Here is a 19,212-nt window from a genome sequence, read left to right as displayed (position 1 = left end):
GCCAAGCAGGCCACAGCTGCCCTCAAAAAAACGCAGGCTCGGCGCGGGGCTCGTCTTTTCCCATTGAATGTTGGTAACTTGTTTCAAAGAAAAATGGGCAAGTCACAACACGTGATTTGTGGCAGTTTAAGTACGCAGCACATCAATCAAAAGTTTTTGTAGTGTTTAAACGAGTGAAGGTATTATAGGGTGAGTGGGTGGCTGAAATTAAATGGCATGATGGCGGCTTTGCCTCTAGATCCGGGCCTGCAGCCAAGCCAGATGTAGTTGATGCTTTTGGAGCTGTGGTACGAGCATAGAAATGCAGAGTTATAGGAGTTAACAGGAAAAAATAACAAGCGTAGTAAAAGAATATCTAAAGAGCAAATTTGAAGAGACCATCATATGAGAAAAAGAAATGTGAGAAACTAATAGTATGAATAATGACAACGCAGAGGGATGTTAAAGAGTACAAAGAGTAGTGCATTGTGCTGGATATTCTTTATCAAAGCCTTTGAGGATTTTAAATATCTGGATGAGGTCCCCACACAGTCATCTCTGCTCAGACTAAACACGTTTAATTTTCTCAGCCTCTCACAGTAGGACATGTCCTTCAGTCCCATGATGCACTTGCCTGTTCTTCTTTGCACAGCTTCACATGCTGCTATGTGTTTCTTGTCAGAGTGCCCTGAGCTGTTCACTTTAAAAAGTAATCCTAAGAAAATACATTTTTATAAGCAAATCATTCATGGAAATATGGGATTCTATTACGCTGTAATATTTCTGTGTACTTACTTAACATTATAATGTTTCTACAACTTCTTCTTCTTCCTCCTCCTCTTCATCTTTTCCCACTTTTTTGTGGAAGTTGGTGTTCTCAATGAAGCTTCTCCACACAACTCGGTTCTGCATCTCCTCACCAGCCAAGCCCTTTTCCTTCCAATCTTCTTTTACTTTGTCCATCCACCTCTGCTATGACATACCTCACTTTCCCTTCTCCTGCACTTCCATTCCCATCACTCCAATGCCCACATACTCATTGTCTCTCCTCATCTCATGTCCATGCCACTCCATTCTACTTTCCTCTACTTTCTTAGATATCTTTCTTGATTTTGTTGTAACTCTGGCTTACTCATTTCCTATTCTGTCCTTTCTTGTAACCCCACATATCCAACTCCACATTCTCATTTCTACCACATCCAACTTCTTCTCCTGCTGTGCTCTTTTACTGTCCATTTCTCAGCTCTGTACGTCATTGCTGGTATTACCACTGTCTTACAAGCTTGACCTGTAACCTTTGTCTTAATTATTTGATCACACAACACTCCTGATATCTTCTTCTGGTTGCTCCATCCACACTGCACTTTGTGGGTTTTCTCTTCATCTTGTTTTCCATCTTGGGTTAACACTGACCTCATATAGACATCAGCATGTTATGATTCCTCTTACCAGAACATGTCTCTCAGCTGCCATGGAATGGGAATTTGGACATTGCCACGTCTCACCTCATCCATAAGACCTCTTAAATCCCAGTGTGATGGTTCACTCCGAATCCGTAATTTGGATATAAATATAACTGGGAGTCCCAAAGCACTTAAGTCCCTAACAAATACTTTCAAGGGTTGGGGCTGCCCGGTAATGAGGGTAAACACAGAGTCTTCATAAAAAAGCTCTGAAGTCATCATCCAACAGTCTGAATGGCCTCCAGTAATTGGTAGATGAGGCTGATTAGAAGAAACATGTTGGTCCTGCTGCTTCTGGCAACCATAGCATACGAACAGGACCAATGGACATACTCAGAGTGAACTTGTCTAAAGGAGTGTGTTAACTCAACACTACAGCATGATGGGTAAACAACCAGGCCAGTGAGCTGACTAGCTCAATTTGTCACAGAAGTATTGGGTGATACCCACTGCCTTCACACATCAAGGGATGGACCTGAAGGACACTTGGTGCCCCATGGATTTGTTGCTATTCCATATTATTATGGGCTGTTTGCAGTCAGAGTTATGCCATAGGTGGATAAACAGGAAAGGTGACCTGGTTGATCATCAGATGAGTGAGGAGTGTTACAAAGGATGATTTGTGAGCACAGCGCCACACTTGTACTCATGCAGGGAGAGGAGACAGCCATTGGCTCCTGTTCAATGTCACCTTCCAAAGACCTGAAGTAAATAGTCCAACTGCATGCATTTTAATGAATGGTTTGGTACAGCAGTCAGATAAACAGATAAATAGTGGACCAGGGGTATTTAACAGAAATAATATAGATGGATAAAAGATTAAACTAGGCAGGTTTAGTGGGAGGGGAGAACTTGCTTCACTTTAAACCTCCAGACAAGATAAAGAGTTTGTAAAAGTAACAAGACAAAGAAGCTAATCAGAGTCGCATTTTCTTTCAAGATCATTGATGCCAGGTAGAATGCCTAGAGGGGGTTAAGTGGTCTCACGGCCTGGAACCCCTGCAGATTTTTTTTTTTTTCTCTCCAGCCATTTGGAATTTTTTTTTCCTTTTTTCTGTCCTCCCTGGCCATTGGACCTTACTTTTATTCTGTGTCAATTAGTATTGCCTAATTGTATTTCTGTTTTTTTGTCTTTTTTCTCTTTCTTTATCCTGAAAAGGACTTTGAGCTACAGCTTTTGTATGAAAGTATGCTATATAAACAAATGTTGTTGTTGTTGTTTGCCCCTCTGTCTGCCTTTTTCTTCTCTCTGCCTTGATTTTCTTTGTGTGGTGCACACACTCCGCCACACTTTAAAAGTGCTGCCACGCTCATGGCACACATCTAGGGGGCACCTGAAAACAATTCAGATAACCAACTGGGGTAAACCTAAAACTCTCAAGATGCTCCCAAAGTACATCAGCACTTAGAAATGACAAGAAATCAGGGAAAGAGCAAAGTGAATGGTTAGAAAAATCACAACAAATCACCCCAGCACACTACGGGCTGAAATGTGACAGTGTTTCAGGTGAAGTACGCAAATAACTACAAACCTTTAAAGAAAATGAAGGTAACACAAAATAACTGTCAGTAAAGGAGCAGGACAGCTGCAGTTTACAACACCTTTCAAAGTAATGTGTCTTATCTCTTACTTCACTTATATAAATTGTGCTTTCAGCTTTCATATTGTAAAACATTTGTGCAGCTCTGAAAGAACATCAACACATTCTGATTATTTTATTCTGGACCACTTATGTCAGCCTCTGCTTATCTGATCAACTTTATCAATCCTGGGGGAAATTCAGATGAGTACAGCAGCAGAAACACAAAAACAAGAACACAGACTCACAGGACAAATAATACAGCCAAACAATCAATATGTAAATACACAAAAATAAATGAATATATAAATAAATGTACATTGTGCAGTTATTTTAAAAATTAACTTAACCAATAAAACGAGTAGAAACATTGGTTTGCCTAATACATTGCGCTGAAAAGACCCTGAGAGGTGTTTCTTGGCTAAAAATACTCCAGAAGAACAGCTCCTGAAAGTAATGGAGGGGATTTTTCATGATGTCATCCAATATTGCCCCCCTCCTCTTTTCCATATAACCTTCCAGTGTATCCAGGGTTGGCCCTGTGATAGCGCTGGCTTTCCTGATTAGTTACTGCTGACATTGTACTTCTTTTGAGCTCAGGTTGTTTTCACCAGGAGACTGCAGCAGAGACTACCACACTGCCTACTATGGACCGGTAGAACATTTCCATCAGCTTGCTGCACACATTGAAAGACCCCTTAGCAAGTCCAGTCTGCTCTGGCCCTTCTTGGGCAGATCCACTTTGTTGTCAGAACAGTCCAGTTTGTGGTTCATGTGAACCCCCAGGTACTTGCAGATCTTCACCACTTTCACATCTCTGGTTTATGCATTTTATTTCTAAAGCATCTCATGCTAAGACATAATGACTGTGATGTAAGGAATGTCCTCTTTTGGATAGCTGGATGTTCTTCATAGTTGACTTTAAATGTTTGGGTACATCTCAGCTCTTAAAATATTTTTTCACTTTTGTGTTAATGGGAAAGAATTGCATACATTAATAAATGGTGTGTTTATCTTAATTGGAAGTTTTATTGCCATTCCAGATATGATTTGCAGTATAGCTGGGGGCTTCTTTCAGCTCTGTGAGTCAGCACACAATGAAGAGCAAATTTCAAAAATAAACTCATCTGACCTGAATTGTTCCCACCATTAGCTGCCATCATGGGGTCTTCACCTGCCCTCACTAACCACCAGTCAGCTCTCTGGGTGATGTGGGAAACTCTCACTCCTGGTGGGCCGCACACTGTTGTCAGCTCGACATGTCTGCTGTGTATCAAGTTGGCGGTGTCCTGAAGAACAGAGTCTCAGCAGCAAACACTTGCTTTTATTTAAAATAAGAATCACAATCAGACCCACTATCGCTCACCAGAATTTACAGGAATTTAATTTGGCAGCTCAGGATCTGCTTATAACAAAACAGCATCACATTCAAATAACAGAAGTTAAATAACACACATTCTAAACTGCTGCAGAAGAGTGCAGATATAGAGGAGATGAGGAAATGAAATCATGTGTGTTTTTAACAGTGTGTATGAACAGACAAACACACGCGTATATATGTATCCTGTCACACCTGTCAACACTAAAGGTTGTCTAATCATGAACAGTAAAATACGTCAAGAACTGCATGTGCATTTAAAACAGACTGCATTGCACAGCTCCATCATTTACAGCATTCAATCTTTTCTTTTTAATAGTTCATATAGTTCTGTGAATCATTTGTACGATCATACAGAATCAAAATGTATTTTGTTAATTCAATATCTAACAGTAAAACAGATAGCATCCTAATAAAAATGTCAGTTATGGTCTGCCTCTTGTCCTGATGAATGCACACAGACGTCTGAGGTTTAACTAAATTCCTAAAATGTCTGCCTGCTCTCAACAGCCCTGTAGGATCAGCCAAGGCAGCTCAGTCAGTGGATGAGGAGCTCAGATTGTATGTTGGTCTTTGACTCCAGCAGTCCCAAGACTGTTAAAGGAGAACACAGACTACTTGGCATTTCTTGACGACTCTCCATTAGAGTACTGGCTTTGAAAAACCCAACATGACATGAAGTTATCATAAGGTCACCTCACAGCCTGAAACACTTGAGCACTGCGCTGGTAGTCTGAGCTTCTTGGTGTCTGCCACCTGTTTGTATGGAGTGAACAATGAAGACAATCTAGATTGGCATCAGTAATCTTGAAGGGGCACAGCGTGGGCTTTGGGCTTAAGCAGCTCCATCATATTTTGGGAAGTTCACTGTTTGTTGTGACATTTGTGCAATTAAAGGAGATGCTTCTTGAATGTCCGATTCCTTTGTCATGACACTCAGTCATGTTCTTTAGACATCCCAAATATCACAAGTGCAACAGAGGGCACTCAATAACAGGACCACCCGGTCCACCAAGAGGCTGACAGTGTAGGTGACTTCACAACATCGTTCAGATCTTAAAGTGACCCTGATGAGTGTGCCTGGCTGTGTTGTGCTGTCAGTCATTCTGATCAAACCTCTTAGCCTGAGCGAGTGTTGAAATTGGGGTTCTGCTATCAGTGACAGAAGCTGTGGTGGTCATTTTGTTAGCTGATCATACAATAAATGTTTGTCTCTTAATTTCTGAGGTCAGTTCTTGTACGTTCTTCATTTGCTGCCAGGGCGTGTCATATCCCTTGCTGGATACTAAATTGCTTTCGTGCTGACATCAATGCACCAATTTATACTTAAATAGGGCAATTCCAAAGAAACATTATAATTTGAGTCTTTTGAATAATAACATTTCATTATGTAAAGCACAGCTTCAGAACTGTAATGTCCTTTTTAATATCATCAGCCTGCTATAGATTTCCATGTAAGCCTCTCTTGTTTCCTTTTTGTGCTCCTATAGAGTTGTGCCGTTCATAAAACTCAAACATGACTTCTTGTTCAGCTGCTCTGCTCTTTGTCTTCTACTTCACATCAGATAAATAAAACACAAATCAGGATCGTCTGTAACTCACGTCTCACTGTGTAAAACACCACACAGTCCATCCCTTCAGCTCCACAGTCCAAGTCACAGACGCTCCCTCTGTTGATGTCACATTCTCCTCTGTGTCTTTCTCAGCCTCATTGATGTTCTCCTTGATCATTTCTCAGGGATCCATAACTTGATTATCTCCATCCATTTTGAGTTAACAAGGAACACTTGGAGTTTGAGGAACCACCTGGACCTCAAGTGTAAGAAGATGCCAAGTCAATTGAGACTTAGTCAGCTAAATCTCAATATGGTAAGCAACGGACTCACCATTAGGAGAATTGAACTGATGAGTCTGAAAATTCATTTCTGGAGAAGTCATGGAAACAATATTGCACCATTCAGACAAAATTGTGATGGATTAATATGTTGAAAAATGTTTAAATATTTAAACCCTTTGGTAAAGCCACACCATTTGCTAAGCCAAATTAATCTTGAGCAGGTCATGGGCGACTGAAGGCTATTTAAGGTAATATAGGGTGCAAGGCAGGAACTAAACCTTGACAGGGCACCAGTCCATCACAGGGGAACAAACTCACATGCATAAAGAGACACGCACACACACACACTTATTAGGGGCCAGTTTACTGTGACTAATCCACTTAAACTGCATGTCTTTGGATTGGATTGTAGGAGGAAAACAGAGCACCTGAAGGAAACCCACATGGACAGAGAGAGAAAATACAAACCCAGGACTCCATACTGCGAGATAATAATCAGTAATGATGTCTCCTTTATTTGTATGGTACACATATTAATAATATTTCAATTATGATATATAAGTCTGTCAGTGATTGTAATTTTACCACTGAATTGTTTACTGGAAAGATACTGTAATGATCAGGGGTATAAGAGATGGAGAAATGGACCTTGCCCTCGAGACAACACATAAGTTGCCCATTCAGAGGATCATTAGGTCTTTTGTTGTCAAAACTGGAAACTCCTCAACTCCACTCTGATATTCTGCAGCTCCATACACGCCTGTCTGCCTTTTTCTGTGTCTGTGCATCCATCTCACCTCCCACAGCTCATCAGTGGTCAGTGAAACGCCATTTGCCTCATTTTCCACTCCTCTGTGAGTCAATCCAAAGCCAGTGTCCTACCTGATGTTCACCGATTGCCAGGTTGATGAACTTTAGCACTGAGGAGGTGCCTCTGAAGTGCTTCAGGTAGACACTCTAGTTATTTAATATCAGTATTAAAGAGAGGGAACTCAAAGAAGTTTAGACTTAAGTAGCTGTGTGGTACATGGAATTTAATGTTGCTAAATGTGATAGTATGGCATGCAGGAAGTAACAAATGTTGGATATGAAAACACAGTAGAAGGTCTAAGAGTTGAAAATACACCTTATGAGAAGGAGACAGGAAACAACCATTTTTAAACATAGTCCCACTGTTTTCAGGGGCTCAAAAGTATTTGGACAAACTAATACCATCGTAAATATAATTTTTGGTTAAAAATCACTTTCCACTCAAAAAATCCTGTGTTTCCACCCTTTTAATGCTTTGCCAGGCCTTTAGATAGATACTGCCACTTTCTCAGGAGCTGCTTGTTCATTGAGTTCTACCATCAGTTTTGTCTTCAATAAACTGTGAACTGAATGTCCAATTGGGTTGAGGTCAGTTGATTGACTTGGCCATTGATGAATATTCCACTACTTTGTGTTGTAAAGCACTTGGTTAGCTGTCACCATATGTTTTGTCTGAATCTGAGCAATGTAAAAAGGCGCTATATAGTGCCCGACCCGGCACAGACTGACACAGATAGCAGATAGTATAGCACCCTCTATACTTCACAATTCATCCTGCTACTTCTGCTACTCTCGATGTGCCAGGCCAGCATGGAGTTCCCATCACTATGTGTGCTGCTACTTCAGTGCCTGCTGTACTAACTCGTATTCCAATTATAGGGTCAGACAGTGCACAGCATCTCATTACCTTCTTAGATCCCCTCTACAATCTCTGATGATGAGGGTTGTCTGATTTGAAATGATTTACCAAAGTATGTGGTAATTTGGGATAATGTGAGTTTTCATCACTCAAGCACCATCACTAGATGGTTTGCAACCCTTTACAGGATGCTGATGGAATTCCTCCCACCTTGTTGTCCATTCCTTAGCCCAGTTGATGAGTTCTACTCACAAGGATGTGGCAGGTTTACGATCACCAGCCACATACTCAGATGAGTCTACTGGATGTCATGGATGCAGCAGGTGAGGACATCACAGCAGACACTTGTATAGGATGAATTAGACATTCCAAAAGATTCTTTCCATGCTCCATTGGAAAGGAAGATACTTTTCTGTATGACAATGAAATGCTCTGTCAACAAATTAGTGTACAAACAGTAAAAGTATAAATGTGAATCCTGTCCAGTCTCTTGCTGTCAATCCCCCACATACAGTCAGGTGTAACTTTGTACTGTTGGAGTTGATATCTGCCATACGTACACAAAAGTGCAGCCTTGAACATCTCCAGTCTTTGACATCAAAACCTCAGCCAGAGTTCACATCAGAAAATCCTCCCAGAGTGCACTGTGATACATGGCTACGCATTTTAACAAAGACACAAGGACTTGTCATTCTTATGGCACTGATGTGTTCATTGACATAAATATTGACTTTGAGAGATAAACTAAGGATTTTGAGCACGCTGAGGGCGTTTGCAGGTAATCCATTGTGTGGACCTCTTTGTATGAATTTTTCGAGAAATGTGCTTACTGTTTTGTGAATATTAATGATGATTAGAGAAATGTTCAAAGTGACGGAGAAAAACTGTAACAATAAACCAATCAAAATTAATTTAGCACTCAGCTATCATAAGTAATTATAATAATTCACATGAGATGAATGTTGTGTTTTTTGCAATGCAGAGACCAAAACCTGCACAGAACTCCAGGTGAGGCCTCATTAGGGCTTTATTCAGTCAGAACAATAAGGATTTGGACACAATTTTTATAATTTTGTCTCTGTACCCCACCACAATGGATTTGTAGGAAAGGAACCATTATGTGATTGAAATGTAGACATTCAGTTTCAATTTAAGGAGTTTAATTAAAATTTCATATGAGCCATTTAGGAATGCCCAACATTTTTCTGCATAGCCCCCAATTTCCATGGGCTTATAAGTATTTAGACATTTGATTAACAAGCTGTTCCTTTTCCATGTGTGACCAGGTCCCTCATTTTTCCATTAACTGTTAAGCAGGTAGAAGGTCTGGAGTTGACTGTAATATGAAGCTTTATAGTAAGTATACAGTATTAGAGTGCAGTGCTCATTGTTGGATTACATACTTGTTGTTGATTGACAATGCGTTTTTTCTCCCAATATTCAGCGGTACCACACAACCAGCCTCAGCCATTATAAGGCCAAGATTGAAAACATGGTTCACAATTGTGGCCCTTATTTCATTAGGAATGTGCCTGTCTCTTTGTTCTCTTCTACATCTTCATCTGTTTTGCCTCCTGACTCTTCCACCACACAGCTTTGCTCCTCTTCTTCTTCTTCCTGGCTGTTCATTTCTTTTTGTTCTTCCATTGTCAGAAACGAATACACTGTGCTGTGCTCTGTCAATATCTGCTTACTACCTGAAGGTTCATGAGATGCCCCTCTGAGCTCCTTAGAGGACTGGCTGATCATCAGTTGATCTGGCACTTCAAACATTCTCCTTCATTGGTGGAATTCACCAAAGATTCACCAGAAAGCAATTCACCAATTCAGGACCCATTTAGTGAAAAAGTCTGATAGAAATGTACAGAAAATATGCTTGACAGATAATGACAACTGGTTCAACCATTTTTCCTATAATGACTTATGTAATGAACTTCTGCCTCGATCTTTTGGGGTAAGACTATTCAACAGAGACCAGTATAAAACATTTTGAACAACATGACATATGTAACTGATAATGTAGGACCCAGCAGACATTTGTACATAATCATTGGTGTGAATGTGCCAAAGCACTTGAAGTTTGTTCAATAAAATGAGACATAGTGACTGAGAAAAAAGAAGCTAAATCTGCATGTTCCAAAACCTAATAAAAGCCTGAAACATGAGAGAAGAAAAGAAAAATAAATTAAACAATTGTAGGCATATCTAATATGTTGAAAGTATTCAGAAGATCAAAACTACAAAAACTAAAACTGTTACATGCAACTTTAGTCCAACACACGTTTGTTCAGAACGACAACAGAAACAAGCAGGACAAATGTGAGGTATGGAGATGGAGAGCAGCGGTGACGTTGAAGCTCTGATAAAAAAAATTTAGAAGACGTTCACATGGAATTTATGAACTTTAAGAAGAACGGATGAATAAGAAGCTGAGAAACTAAAGAAGTAACAGCAGGTAATTAGAAAATCAAATCAACTTCTTATCATTTTGGGACGAGCTTATGAGGAGGCTGGAGCTCCAACAGAAGAAGCTAAAAAATGTCTCAGCAGTGAGGAATGTGGCCAGATATCATTTGAAACCAACACTTCTTCTGCTTTTACACCTTTAGATATTAATTGGGGCTCCCCTGGATCCCCAACACTTTTTCAGTTTGTTTGTGTTTATTCCACATAATATACTATCAGTCATAGAATTAAATCCTCCTGCCTTAAATTGTGCTGGTCCTTCTTGTGCCACCAAAACGGCTTTGACCCATTAAGTCATAGACACCACAACACGTCTGAATGTGACCTGCGGTATCTGACACCAAGATGTTAGCAGGAGATCCTTATAATCCTGTAAGTTGTGAGGTGGGAACTCCATGGATTGCACTTACTTACCCAGCACATCACCATTGGATTGAGATCTGTAGAGTTTGGAGGCCAAGTCAACACCATAAACTTTGTTGTGTCCCTCAGACCATTCATGAAGAATTGTGGCAGTCTGGCAGGATGCACTATCGCACTGTAAGAGGCCACTGTCTTCAGGAAATGCTGTTGTCATGAAGGTGTGTACGTGGTCTGTAACCATCTTTAGGTAGGTGGGACGTGTCAAAGGAACATCCATATGAATGCTAGGACCCAATGGTTCTGAGCAGAACATTACAAAGTAGAGTATCACACTGCCTCTGCTGGTTTGCCTTTTTCCCATAGTGCCCGCTGCTGCCATTTTTTCTCCAGGAAACCAACATACCTGCAGCTGGCTACCATGTGATCTAAAAGAAAACACAATTCATCAAACTACACCACCTTCTTCCATTCATTAGTGGACAGGAGTCTGCATGGGCATTCTGACCAGTCTGTGTCTACACAGCCCTGTGTGTTCTGACTCCATTCTCTCACGTTCAGCATTAGGTTTTTTGCAGTTTGTGTTACAGTAGCTCTTCTGTGGTATCTGACCAGACGGACCAGCCTTCACTCCCTACCCACATCACTGAGCCTTGGGCGCCTGTCACTGTTGGTAGCTGCTCACCACTGCACACTGGGAACCCACACAAGACCTGCTATTTTGGAGATTCTCTGACCATCACATTTCAGCTCTGGTCAAAGTCCCTCAGTTCCTTACATTTGCTCATTTCTCCGGCTGCCAACAAAACCCCATGAAGAACTGACTGTTGACTCGCTGCCTAATATATTCACCCCTTGATAGGCGCCATTGTAACAAGATAATCCGTGTTATTGACTTCACAGGCAGTGGTTTGAATGTTGGGGCTGATCGGTGTCTGACTACAAACCTTTAATTTGTATTTCTAACAATCACTGCATATTGAGGAAATCCCTAAAATGTGCAGCCTAGCAAATATAAATAAAAAACAAATACAATCTCACTGATGATGTTAATTTGGACTTAATTAACAATTTTGGAAGTAATTCATATAACAGGAATTACTTGTTTGCTTTAAGACAGACAGTTTTGAAAATTATCCAATGTTTTCTTAATGGAGGCTTTTCTGTTTCAAAAGCCTGCTGAACACACTCTGTTTGCTCCATCTGAATGTCATTTGAGTATTTCAGACAAATCTTGAAAACAAGCATAACAAATATCAGCAAGATGAGTCCACTGAATGCTGAGTTGTTTCACGTGGGCAGACAGACAGATATGAAGAGAGGGGGCAGAGAATCAGCGGCAAGCTCTTAATTTCATATTAGAAAGATGCGCTGATGTGGCTTTCAATATTATTTTTTTTATTCATGACATTGGACAAAAAAGATGACTATTTAGTTTTAACATTGTTACTTTTCAACAGTGTTTTCAGCACAGAATAATAGCACAATAATTGCACAAATTAAAAGAGTTAATGGCCTGATCTTTACGGTTTGTCATTTGACTGCAATTTCTTTTTGTTGTTCCTCCAAGGCAAATGAGATCTGATTTGAATTGGCTTTCCTCCCAGTTGTCCTCATCCCCTCCCTGTAGACGTGTCCCACCCTGCCTAATCTGCTATGTAAGGAGGTCTTGCTGTTGACCACAACATACGTCTCAGTGTCATCTCCACCATGAGACTCGCCGCCTTGCTGGTTCTCATGTGCCTGTGCTCTGTGGCAATGGCTTCTGTAAGTTCTGACCTGTGATTTAGATACACAAATATGTCTAGAAACCCTTTTTTATCTTTTGTATGTTCTCTGTTGGTAAATTTCTTGTCTTTACTTTTAAACAGCAGGTCATCTGAAATCTATTTTCCAGTTACTAAAGCATCCTTGTATTTTTGTTGTTACATTTCAGCGTCGACATGACTTGGCAGAGGCATTGAATAAAACCTCAAACACTGGAAGAAGTTCCTGGAGCTCTAAGTGAGTAGAATGGAAAATGTGCCATTGAAGAATGTTTGTCAGTTCTTTCACTGATCGCTCTGCTTTGTGGATGGCTCATCATAATTTATTCATTTAAAGTAGAGATGAACTACTAAACCGAACTGACACATTTTCCTCTCTTGAAACTAAGATAGTAGAGAATCTTTATATTTTGCATTTCCACTTAGTCTCAATTATCCACAAGAGACACATTTTTGTCAGCAGTCATTTTACACAAACAGTCAAGTCTGTGACCGCGTGCCTTCAGATTTTGTGTCTGTGTGTCCTGTGTGTCTGTGCACATCGACTGTTCAGGCATCAGACAACAAAACCTGGACGTGTTCACAGAGGAGCGGAGTGCAGTGCCGTACACACAATGGCACACAAAACAGGGAGTTATGGTGGAGTGGTGGCTCTGAGGCTAGGGTTCTGCATTGGCAATCGAAAGGTACTGGTTCAAATCCCGTAAATGCCAGAAACGACTCTGCTCTGCTGGGCCCTTGAGCAAGGCCCTTAGCCTGTAATTGCTAAACGTTTTGAATAGTGAGAAAAGCGCTATATAAATGCAAAGAATTATGTATTATTATTATTATTATTATCAGGGGGCACATTCTCTGTCCTCAGCTGTGTCCTCAGAGCTTAATTAAATGTCCATTTAATTTTGGAGCAGAAATCTTCGATTATTCACCACAGTTGTAGGTACAATGCAGTAAAATCGAGATCTAGAAGTGAGTTGTAGTCAAGACCGGAAAGTAACCAGCGGTTCACTGACTCACCCACACTGAGCAACAAGCTCTTCCCTCCATGTTACAAGAATATTGGCTAAGCATAATAAAGCAGGGCTGATTGCGTATCCGTAGCCATCAATGAATCGACAAACAACACAAACACTGCATTTATGTCGGATATTTTGGAGGTATTAGGTCTGCCCTTTTTGCTTTAAGTGTCTCTTTTGAACTATTTGTGCTTAACACAAACATGCTATGATTATATAATGATGTTGTTGTGAATAGTAAAGCACAGACTCTAAAAGGTGGAGTGAATGATCGGATTTCATTATTAATTCTCTTTTAAACTTTTTGTGTCTTGTTATACTGAATTCAGCAGCTGCCCCTTCAAACTCTCGGCCTGTGTCTGATTTTAGAGACGTCTGATGTATGAAATGACCCTAATCGTATCTAATCAAGTTAATTTCATTGTCATCTGCATATGTTACAATTCCTATTTAATGCAATACACGTATAAATAATTAAATACATGAAAGAAAGATGAAGTAACTTCACATGAAGGAAATTTCAGAGCCACAGTTTTTGGAATGCTTGAATTTCTCAGTACACCCTCCACATTTTAAAGATGAAAAGCAAAATGGGGAGCACTACAACACTAAACACCTTTCACTCCATCTGTCGGCTTACACCTCTAATGTTTCAGTTGTTACATGAAGTCTGCCCGAGGCTACACTTGCTTTAGTGGTCCTGGTGTTTATTTCATCATCGATGCCAGTGCCCTGGGACTGTGTGCTGCCAAGGTACATGAACCTCCGCACTGAGTCTTTGACTGCTGATTCTAAAGTTTTGTTCAACATATGGTGTCCCTGGTGAAGGCTGATGCATTACTTCAGTCAGTTATTATTAATGATTATCCCAAATTCGGTTAATTCATTACATAACTTATCAGCACTGCACTGTCTATCAGCCATTGACGTAGCATTGAGGCCACAGTTACGATCTGGAGGAGCCCTCTGATGGTGTTGGTGCCCACCTTAGTTTTTCTGTTGAGCCTTCTATGGTTGATCAGTTATCCATTTGTGGTGTAACTAATGCCCATGCCTACATTATAGTCTTTAAAAGCCTCAGTGAACATGCTGGAGAACATCAGGCTGAACAGCATCAGCATCAGTGCCACGTCACCGCCCTACTTAAAGTCATTTAAGAGGGTGAAGGACTCCTGTGCGTCACCATTGTCTTGAACCTTAGCTTGCATAAAATCATGAAAATGCCACACCATGGTGATGAATTTCATTAAGCATCAATTCTTTGGAATGACTTTTAAAAAATTCTTTCTGCTAATTCTTACTCAAATCGTTACAGAACATTGTGACAAATTCAGAACTAAAATTAAAATCTGAAACTTTACAAGTGACTCACTAGATAAGGTGTGCGAGTGCCAAAGGTTCTGAAGGGATGAGCAGGAAAAGCAGCTGTGCAGGATGGCCGAGGTCTTTAATGATCCTGTTTGACTTTCTAAGACAGCGAGTGTTGTGTACGTCCTGAGATAAGGCAGCTCAGCTGGGTGCCATTGATGTTCTCTGCCACCTGGGAGATGTGATGCTGACCATCCTGATGCTGAGGCCTGTTGATTAGGAAATCCAAACCCGAATTGCAGTGTCACAGAGTCCTAAACTGAGGAGTCCACTGGTCACATTTACTTGTCCAACAGTATTAAGTGTTGAGCCGTGGCCTGTAAACAGGACCCTGACATTGCAGATTGTATTATCCACTTGTGTCAGGGTACAAAGCTGCACTGCAGGGGTCTCAAAGTGTGAGGGTCTCATGATTTGAAGGGTTATTTGTGCTTTGAATTTGGTGGTTGTTGTGATGTTCAACTCAGTGTTTTAAGGTGTTTTGTCAAAAGTGAATTCCTCTTGTTGTTTGAAAATTCTTATTGTGTTGTTTATTTTTGAAATAAATAAAATTTAAAAAAAAATTACAAAAAGGACCTTTGTCATTTTAATTTGGAAATGCAGTGCTACCTCCAAACCTTTAATAAACAGTCTGAGAATGTGTAGGAAGTTGAACAGCTAAAGTCCCTAAAGCGTCTGTTTGTGAGAATCCGTAGTGTTAAGGGCACTGACAGAGACGGCCTGAGCCTCCATATTGTTTTTTTCTTTTTTACATTTTCTCCTTACAGTAAATATGCGCTAGAAGAAAAAGATATTTTACATGATTCTGAAAAGGTGAAATGGAATGAAACTCCAGCAAATGAACCTGAAGGTGACTTCAATAAGCTGGTAAGCATGTGTGGGTTCCAGAGGTAAATGTTTGGCTGCATGAGGTGACGATTCACTTGTTTGCAGGCATAAACACTTTTGTGGTCCCATTGGTGTGGCATGATGTGAAGTAGAGTGAATGCCTCCTTGTTATAATCTTGCCCTCATGTTTAGGTTCTTGTTAATTGAATTTAAATAAAAGTTAGGTTTAGATTTAGTATGACCAAAGATGAGTCTTGTTTAAATGACAAGTATCACACATCTTCACCAGCTGTTTCTTTACACGCTGCAGAAAGGCCTTCTCTCTCTTCTCTTCATATTAATCCTCACGGTCACAGAACTCACATTAGATATAAGAAATCCCCTATAGAATTTCAAGCACTGTGATCTTTTCCTATTCATTTGATAAACTGCCTGTTTCTCTTTTATCCCAGAAGAATTAACCTGACCAATAATATCCAAGAATGAAGAACTAAAAGAATGTACTTTAATTTAAAATAAAAAGAAATGCAATGCAAAAATGGTGACTTTCTGTCTGTCCACTTGTCTGATTGTCCATCTTTGATTATCTACTTGATTTATAAAATCTTGTCCTGCATATCTTTCTGAGACTTATAAATGCCACTGGCCACTCTCAACAATCACTTCAAGGCTGATTACATCGATAAAAGGGACTGGAGTAGTCGGCAGGATGGACAGACTGTGAACGCACTGCTCCAGAATCCATTCACTTATATTTGTGGTCCTTTGCAGCCCATTTACTGACATGTGATTGTTGAAGGGTCTTCCTCAACAAGGCTTTTCTTCCAACTGCGCTGATCACCTTCAACACTCATTTGTACAAAACAAAGACATCAGCTGAGATTCAAAGCCTCACATAATAATTGTATCTTTATACTGTAAATACATATTTGGAGATATAACCTAGAAGATCTCTGCCGGACCTCTGGATAAATTCTATTATCGGGTGTAACCAGTAGAGGGCACTTCTGAGCCCCAGACCAATAATACCCAACACAGTCATGGGTTCAAACAGTGGATTTTTAATCATAATCATACAAAACAACGAAACTCTTTCTTTTCCATCCTCCTCCGTGTGACTGTCATCTGCTCCTTCCTGACTCGATAAGGTAAGGCAGTGGCCGTTTTTTAGACTGGAGCCAGCCTGACTTGTGAGAAGCACTTCTGGGTTGTTAAAACAGTTAAAACAGCACACCCTTTCAGCACCCAGGAACCCCAACAGGATTTTACTTCCCATGAACTCCTGTGAGTATCCAAGCTGGAACTCCTCCAGCAGACTACTGCCAACAAGCGTACTGGAGATTGAACTGCTCCTAAACCTCTGGATTCTGGTCATCCATCCCCTATCTACTTCCATGTTGACTGAGAGGTTGTGCTGTTGTGCAGCCGGTTTGCCTGTTTGTCCTCCATGGCACTCACACAAAGTACAGATCTCCGGCATAAGGTGAAATACAATGGAAAGAGGACTTTGAGATGGGTTGATGACTGAAGAGAATGTGAGAGTGAGAAGGTTGGATGATGTGGAGAGAGTGAATCAGGAAGTGCAATGGATTAGCAAGGAGGAAGTAAGGACAGCTATGAAGAGGATGAAGAATGGAAAGGTTGTTGGTCGAGATGACACACTTGTTAAAGCATGGAGGTGTTTAGGAGAGATGGCAGTGGAGTTTGTATAACCAGATTGTTTAATGCAATCTTGGAAATTGAGAGGATGCTGAAGAGTGGAGAAGAAGTGTACTGGTACCGATTTTGAAGAAGAGGGATGTGCAGAGCTGTAGTAACTACAGGCGAAAAAATTAATGAGTCACAGCATGAAGTTATGGGAAAGAGAAGTGGAAGCTCGGTTAAGAAGGGAGGTGATGATTAGCAAACAGCAGGATGGTTTCATGGTAGGAAGAGCACCACAGATATGATGTTTGCTCTTAGGGTTTTAGTGGAGAAGTACAGAGAAGGCCAGAAGGAGTTGCACTGCATCTTTGTGGACTTGGGGAAAGCAAATGAATGACAGGTTGCCTCAAGAGGAGTTGTGGTATTGTATGAGGAAGTCGGTAGTGGCAGAGAAGTAAGTAAGAGTTGTACAGGATATGTACGAGGAATGTGTGACAGTGATGAGGACTGTGGTAGGAGTGATGGATGCATTCATGGTAGAAGTGGGATTACATCAGGGATCGGCTCTGAGCCCTTTCTTGTTTGCAATGGTGATGGACAGGTTAACAGATGGGATTAGACAGGAATCCTTGTGGACTAAGATGTTTGAGGATGACATTGTGATCTGTAGTAAGAGTAGGGAGCAGGTCGAGGAGACCCTGGAGAGATGGAGATATTCTCTAGAGAGGAGAGGAATGAAGGTCAGTAGGAACAAGACAGAATACATGTGTATAAATGAGAAGAAAGTCTGGGGAATGGTGAGGTTGAAAGGAGTAGAATTGGCAAAGGTAAATGAGTTTAAATACTTGGGTTCAGAAGTACAGAGTAATGGGGATTGGGGAAGAGAGGAGGAGAAGAAGAAAGTGCTGGAAGGATGGAGTAGGTGGAGAATAGTGTCAGTAGTGATTTGTGACAGACAGATATCAGCAAGAGTGAAAGGGAAGGTCTACAGGATGGTAGCGACGTCAGCTAAGTTAAATGGGTTGGAAACGGTGGCACTGACTAGAAAGCAGGAGACAGAGCTGGAGGTGGCAGAGTTAAAAATTCTAAGATGTGCATTGGGTGTGACGAGGATGGATAGGATTAGAAATGAGGACATTAGAGGGTCAGCTCAGGTTTGACGATTGGGAGACAAGTCAGAGAGGTGAGATTGTGTTGGTTTGGACATGTGGAGAGGAGAGATTCTGGGAATATTGGGAAAAGGATGTTACGGATAGAGCTGCCAGGGAAGAGGAAAAGAGGAAGGCCTAAGAGGAGGTTTATGGATGTGGTGAGAGAGGACATGCAGGTGGTGTGTGTGATAAAGGATGACACACAGTACAGGAAGATATGGAAAAAGATGAAGATGAAGAAGAAGAAGATTATTATTATTATTATTATTATTATTATTATTATTGCTATTTGATTACACTTACATCATGCTTGATATGAGTTTGCACTGATGAGATTTTGTTTAAGAATTCCATGTACTGTTGAAAAGGGCACCAAACTGGCTGAAGAGAAAACTGAAGTCTTTCTGGAATGCTCCATTTTATACAGACAAAGGTTTACTGCCAGATCAGTCTGTTAAAGCGCTAATGACATGCTGCATGTGGGAAAACTGTGCATGACCGAGTGGCTGAGTGTACAAGTGAACAACGAGAGAGAATGAAATGGCGTGCAAACAGACGAGCACCAAGGCATGCATTAACGATCACTATTTAATGTGTCGCACTGAACTCCATGGGATACCGACATATTACCAACAATTCAGATCATCACCAGAAAATTCCCACACCACACCAGATGGAAGTGAGCAATGACTGCAGTTTGAAATAAACTT

At 40.7% G+C, this 19,212-nt stretch overlaps 1 protein-coding gene across 1 annotated transcript in view; it reads right to left on the bottom strand.

Moving 5' to 3' along the window:
• The window catches only part of LOC120528884 (zinc finger protein 883-like), a 147,072-nt gene extending 136,096 nt beyond the window's left edge, over positions 1-10,976 (bottom strand). Inside the window, exon 1 of the mRNA XM_039752960.1 lies at positions 10,787-10,976. Within this exon, the coding sequence (XP_039608894.1) occupies positions 10,787-10,976 (190 nt within the window). The remainder of the gene's footprint in view (positions 1-10,786) is intronic.
• Positions 10,977-19,212: the final 8,236 nt, after the last annotated feature.

Source organism: Polypterus senegalus, chromosome 4, assembly GCF_016835505.1.
Source record: "Polypterus senegalus isolate Bchr_013 chromosome 4, ASM1683550v1, whole genome shotgun sequence".
Taxonomy (NCBI): domain Eukaryota; kingdom Metazoa; phylum Chordata; class Cladistia; order Polypteriformes; family Polypteridae; genus Polypterus; species Polypterus senegalus.
The sequence above is the reverse complement of the archived record's forward strand: the minus strand, read 5'-3'. Positions and strand labels throughout refer to the sequence as shown.